Genomic DNA, 6,680 nt, shown 5'->3' with positions numbered 1-6,680 from the left:
CTATAGTACGCAGCCTTTCCCTACATTTCTCATACCCTGAGAAAGTTTATCAAAATTAAACTTTAAAACTTGATCAAACCAGCAAAAAGAACATAAAAAGAAAGACTTGTTCAAGAATAGAGCATACAACATGGTCTGAACCTTTTTAAGGCTTGCAATCAATGTGTGCAATATGCCCAGCAAATATTAACCTTCATCATTTTCATCGATAAAGATTATAGCCTCATCTAATGGTTGCTATTGTTTTTTGAAATAACACCGAATTATTAAAAGAGATTCAGTTATGTAACAACACTCACAAGGCGATCTCCAATCTTTCACACTGCATATGTGAGGGTAGAGTAGTAATACAGCTAAAAATAATACTCCCTCCGTCTCAAAATAAGTGTCTCAACTTTGTACTAGCTCTAGTACAAATTTGTACTAAGCTCAAGACACTTATTTTGGGACGGAGGGAGTATGTATTTAACCAATACACATTAATTCATGAAAGAAACTAGCTAGTACACGACATGTTTGAGGTCTCACGATACCATAAACACTTCTATTCATAAGTATATGACTACTCTGGAATCAACAACTAGATCCACTAAAAACACTGTTGATGTAAATCTGCAGTCTTAACAAGATATACAGGAGCTCATGACACTGTGTACATCACCTAATTCACTACTTCTGGATTGCCTGGTTGAGTAGTTGTCAAGGTTTTCGAGTCGACGAGTCGTTCTGGGGTAGCGACTCTTGACGAGTCGTGCTGTGCCGATCGGCTAGTCTCAATTAGTCGAGGTGTTTGGGTCGACTTTCAGTTACGACTCATCAACTAGTCGTTCGACTCGAAAACAGGGGTAGTTGTAGCTTATTAAAAGATTGAACTATTCTGCATCCAAGTTGCAAAACTTGAGAATTGTTAATGTGGTTCATTGATCTTGTAAAATCTCTTGCTGTAGTATAGGATTCATATATCTCTCCTACCTTATCTCTGCAAAGACTTTTTGTCCTCCAAGACATGTACACAATATATACTAGCCCACGGGGCTCAGCAATTCAACAACAATTCCACCAATCTCCTCTCTAATACTCTTACACCAATCTTTTGCATTGCATATGTGAGGGTAAAGTAGTGATAAAGTTCAAGAACATTACTTATTTAACCAGTATACACACTAATTCATGAAAGAAACTAGCTACACCACACGCTAGCAGCCTCATGGTACCAAAAACACTTCGACTCTGGAATCAGTGACTAGATCCCCTGAAACACTGTTGCTGTAAAATCCGCCAAAAAAATAGCAGAGCTCACAGCACTGTGTATATCACCTAGACACCTAGTTTACTAGTTCTGATTGGCCTAGCTGACTAGTTGTAGCTATTCAAAAGAGTGAACTATTCCCCAAAAAAACTATTGAATTGTATCCAAGTCAACGAGTCATTCTGGGGTAGCGACTCTTGACGAGTCGTGCCTGGCCGATCGACTAGTCTCGACTAGTCAAGAGGTTGAGTCGACATCTGGCAGTGTGACTCGTCGACTAGTCGTCAGTCGCACGACCCAAAAACAGTGATCTATGTTGCAAAGAAACTTGAGAATTGTTCATGTGGTTCATTGATCTTGTAGAATCTCATGCATTAGAATCGACTACCTGCAACAATCTTCTAAATGTGTAAATAGGGTGATACTCCAAGGCTATTGCTTTAGCCAGAAAAGTCAAGGCATTCGAATATTTGAGAGCTCAGGAACTCACAAGGGTGGAAAGATACTTGTAACAAGATGGTCTGAGTGCCAAATTTGTCTACAGTGGCCAGAGAGAGGCCATTCGCTGTTTGGTTTGTTTATTAACTTTTTTCGACCAACTTCATAATTTCTGGTAATTCACTTGCTGAAATCAAGGATGTTTCCTCCACTGTATCAAAAGAGAAAAAGAAAACTGAAGAAGCCAAACAAATCTGAGACATGATGCATGTCTGCTGAAGAAGCGAAAGTTGCTCCTAGCGAAATGCGGTGGAGACTGGAGACAGAAGAGTGCCCAGTGGAAGGCATGAGTGAGGATGCAAAATCAGCTGAGTCTGATGCTGTCATCTGGTAAATGAACTTGGAGCACAAACGCTGAAGTGCACAATAACATTAGAACACTAATATATACTGCAGTCTTTCAGAGTGTCAGTAACTCAGTAGTAAATAGTCTTATTTCTTGCTTAAGTCTGCACTATTAAGTGTTTCAGAGCATAAAGATGTGATTCCTACACTTATCTGGATAAGATCACAAAAGACCAACCTAATTGAGCTGAAGTGCACCAGAACCTTAGAACACTAGTGATATATACTGCTGTCTTTCAGAGTGTCAGTAGTAAATGGTCTAACTTCTTGCTTAATGCCCCACTGGTAAGTTTTTCAGAGAATAAAGATGGAATTTGTACACGCAATCGGATAACATCACAAAAGACCAACCTAATTGAGCTGAGCACCCCTGTCATTCGGGTCAAGGAGCACTGTCTAATCGAGCAGGAAAACAAAATGCTAGGGTGCTAATCCCATTCCCTAATTAGCATGAGGATTGAGCTGATTTAATTACCAGCGAATCTTCCAATTGCTAAGCAGCTCCTCCTCCTTCGCCGCCGGCGCCGCCGGGGCTCCATCTGTGCAGGCCGTCGCCGCTAAGGGTGGCGCGCGCGAGCTGCCGTTGGACGCACTTCCAAGCGGGCACCCTCCTCCTCACCGCCCGGATCCTGGCCCTCCTCGCCGTCGCCTTGGCCTTGGCCACAAGTGACCGGTACCGGCGCACCCTCCACGCGAGGATCCGGCGCTTCGCCGGCCTCTGGAGCACGCCGTGCGCGTCGTCGCCGCCGCCGCCGCGCCTCCTTTTGGCGCCCGGATCCCTGCCCGAATGGCTCGAGGAGACGGCGTCGCCGCCGGAGTCGATGTCCATGTCGGCTGCGGTGCTCGGCTCGGCGCGGTCCGCGGGGGCCGTCCTCCCGCCGGCCAGCCGCTCCGCCACTCTCATTGCGCCGGCGAGGGCGAGCAGGCGCTTGGCGGAGCCGACGACGACCGCCCCCGCCGGCGCGCGGAGGAGGGCGTCCTCGGCCGCGCCCGCGCCCGCGCGGGGCAGGGCCTCGACCCTGGCGTAGAGGTTGCCGGCGCTGTCCATCAGGCACTCCTTCCCGAGCAGGCTGACCGGCAGGGCGAGGAAGGCCGCGGCGTCCTCGGCCGAATCCTGGAGGGGCGTCGGCGCGTCGGCGCCGACGAGGAGCCTCACGCCGAGCGGCGCCGTCATCTGGAGCTCGGCGGGGCGGTTCCCCCTGATCCGATCGATAGCTCGGCCAGCTTACCGAGGAAGGAAACCGTCTTTGGTTAGGCGCGAGCTGCTCTGTCTCTCCGCGTGCTAGTGCAGTGTGCTTGTTGTTAGATAATCCAAACATATTGGACGTGTTGAGTCCAGTTGGTATAGAGCAGGAAGGAGCTGTCCGGCTGAACTGTGCATACCATGTATGCACGAGTAGTACTAGTTGGTATAGGAGGTGGATTTGTTAGGAGTTTGCGTCCAAGAAAGTGTGCAAAAGTTTGGTCTCATACATGGCCAAGTACCGGTGGAGCAGCTCCCTTGATCGACGCTCAATGCACTGGTTGTCGTGGGAGGCGCTAGCACAGCCGAAGGCAAAGGGAGGGATGGGATTCCGGGATTTGGAGATGTTCAATACTGCTCTTCTTGGCAAGCACGGGTGGAGATTGATCACGAATCCCGACACTCTTTGCGCACGGGTACTAAAAGGAAAATATTATCCTTCATGCGAGTTTCTGCAAGCCACTATTCCGAAACATGCTTCTGTCACTTGGCGAGCGATAATTCATGGAAGGAGAGCTTTGAACTTCGGCCTGATCAAACGTATTGGAAATGGAACGACGGTTAATATATGGACGGACAAGTGGATTCCGAATACTATCAGGATGTCTCCCGTTGCAAGGCTTGGGAACGCCCAGATTAACACAGTTTCAGACATTATTGATGCTGATAATTGGACTTGGAAATCTGAAGTGATCAGGGAAACTTTCATACCACCCGATGCAGATGCAATTCTTAATACCCCCTTGAGAAGGGGAGGGGGTGATGATTACATGGCTTGGGCTCTAGAAAGGAACGGGATTTATACTGTAAAGTTAGCATATCGATCTCTAATGATTCAGAACGAGCAGTATGCTCTAGAAGAAGGGACCATCATGGAAACTTCAGAGACAGAAAAATAGTCATGGTCTCGGCTTTGGAAGCTGAAAGTCCTGCCCAGAGTACGCGTATTTTGGTGGCGAGTAATGCGAGGAATCCTTCCAGTGGAGAGTACACTAACGTATCGTCATATCTCAACGACTAGCAAGTGCAAAATCTGCCTTAGTGAGGAGGAGGGTATGATGCATGCCCTGTTAAACTGCAACCATGCCAGGAGGTTCTGGACTGCAGCACCGGATTTGTTGGGTGTTAAACGTCCGGATTTACACCCACATACTTGGAGAAAGGACATTTTGTGTGACCCTAGATTTTCAGAGGCTGATAAGGCAAGATTGGTATCTATTATGTGGTCCATTTGGACCTCCAGGAATAATCTTACTCATGACAGGGGTACTCTTGACCCGGTTCAGTCCATGAAGATCATTAGGGAGTCTTTGGCAGTGCTGGAATTGCCAAGGGAGCATGCCCGAACACTTCCAGGGCATGGCTAACGTCCACCTGATGATGGGTGGATAAAAATCAACACTGACGGAAGCATAGCTATGGAAGCGCGGCGAGGAGGAGTTGGAGGCATGGCTAGATCTTCCACGGCTCTGAAAGCTGCCTGGTGTAAACAGTATTCAAGTATTACATACCCTCTCGTGGATGAAGCACTTGCAGTTCACGATGGAGTTATTTTTGCAAAGCTTCGGGGCTACGAGAAAGTTGTCATTGAGACAGACTGTATGGAGATTGTTGATCTCTGGAACTCGCGTCAGGCTCATCGAGCAGTGGTGGCGCCTATCTTGTCCGAGATTGGGGAGCATGCTTGTAGTTTTTCTTCTTTCATTGTTCAACATGTGTGTAGATCAGCAAACTTTTCTGCCCACCTTTGTGCGAAGCAAGCTAGCACTTTAGAGGTTACAGATTGCTGGTTAGACGCTATTCCGAGTTTCCTTGTAACTAGCCTCCTGGCAGATGATGCTGGGGCGGTTGATGTTGAATAAAGCTGCCCAAATTTCCCCGCAAAAGAAGTTGTTTTTTTTCATCTTATAATACATCTCTCATTTATATCATAAGGAATATTATACAATCCATGCATATACTGACCTGATAAGACTGAACAAATAGCAGAACGCCGACCTTTGCTCCAAGGAGCATCAGCCAACAAGTAAAACTAAGCTACTCAAAACATATCTCTTCACCCGCCACACTTTTCCAGTTTCGTTGGTGACACGACTTACCAAATGATGTGGCCCTTGGCTATCGGTTTTTCGCGCGCCTGTGTTTGTGTGATTTGATGTGATCGATTCTGAGGGCGAATTTCCAACACTTATGTCTTAGACTCGGTGTGTGCCTGCACTCGCCACACTCAAAAGAATGGATGCCCTTTTTTCGACGCTACACACTCCGTTTATTATGGAAAAAAGCTTTTGATTTATTCAGCATGGAAAAAGCTTTCGATTTATTCAGCATCTTCAGGCAAGAAATACTAGAAAAATATAAATTACATCGAGATTCATAGACCACCCAGCTAGGATTACAAGCACTTGAGTGAGCCGGCGACGCGCCACCCCTCCCTCACCGGAGTTACAAGGTTACAAGAGTGTCCACACTCCATTAAGACACACCCGATGCAACACACACGCACACGCACACGCACACGCGCACACACACACACACACACACACACACACACACACACACACACACACACAAAGTTGTCGCTGGAGAGGGCACCCATGCCCTCTCACTCCGGACCGTGGAGCACCGATTTTGCCTGCAGACAACAAGGACCGAGTGCGATGCCAAAGCTAAAGGAGCTTCGAGATAGGATCCAAGCTCGCTCCACGAGAACGCCCCCAAGAGGGCGACGACGGAATAGGACGACACCGTCAAGACCAAAACACAGTTGAGGGAGTCCTGGACTAAGTGGTCCTCGGGCTGCCGGCCTATCTCACATGGGCCGAATAGTTGGGCCGCACTATATCCGGACCGCAGATCTTTCTGTGCCTTGACGTACACCCCAAGTCAAGATGGAACATTCCGCGTCCTTGTTCCTTTGATGTAATCGACTACATGTAAACCCTAGTACCCCTGGTGTCTATATAAACCAGAGGGTTTAGCCCGCAGGGGGAGATCGATAATCCTACTAGCCTAGGGTTCAGCTCATCTGATCGTGTGGTAGATCTACTATGTAATCCTCATATAAACAAGCAATATAATCAAGCAGGACGTAGGGTTCTACCTCTTAGAGAGGGCCCGAACTTGGGTAAATACCATGTCCCGCGTCATCTGTTCCCCATCGATCCTAGATCCACAGTATGGGACCCCCTACCCGAGATCCGCCGGTTTTGACACCGACATTGATGCTTTCATTGAGAGTTCCACTGTCGGATCGCCAAAAGGATCGATGGCTCGCCTGATCATCAGAGACGGCGTTAGCACCGGAGACATCTTCATCCCCGGTCAACTTTTCTCGTTCGGCAC

At 47.8% G+C, this 6,680-nt stretch overlaps 1 protein-coding gene across 1 annotated transcript; it reads right to left on the bottom strand.

Annotated features, from left to right (window-relative positions):
* Positions 1 to 1,600: 1,600 nt before the first annotated feature.
* On the bottom strand, positions 1,601 to 3,411 carry LOC119289622. Its single transcript, XM_037568907.1, has one exon. It carries the CDS (start codon positions 3,264 to 3,266, stop codon positions 2,586 to 2,588), a length of 681 nt encoding a protein of 226 aa, XP_037424804.1. The 5' UTR covers positions 3,267 to 3,411; the 3' UTR covers positions 1,601 to 2,585.
* Between the last annotated feature and the right edge of the window lie 3,269 nt (positions 3,412 to 6,680).

Source organism: Triticum dicoccoides, chromosome 4A, assembly GCF_002162155.2.
Source record: "Triticum dicoccoides isolate Atlit2015 ecotype Zavitan chromosome 4A, WEW_v2.0, whole genome shotgun sequence".
Lineage (NCBI taxonomy): Eukaryota > Viridiplantae > Streptophyta > Magnoliopsida > Poales > Poaceae > Triticum > Triticum dicoccoides.
Note: the sequence above shows the minus strand (reverse complement) of the source record. Positions and strands in the feature narration are given on the sequence as shown.

Coding starts and splice junctions, on each gene's coding strand:
- LOC119289622 (XM_037568907.1), bottom strand. CDS start 3,266: ATGACGGCGCCGCTCGGCGTGAGGCTCCTCGTCGGCGCCGACGCGCCG.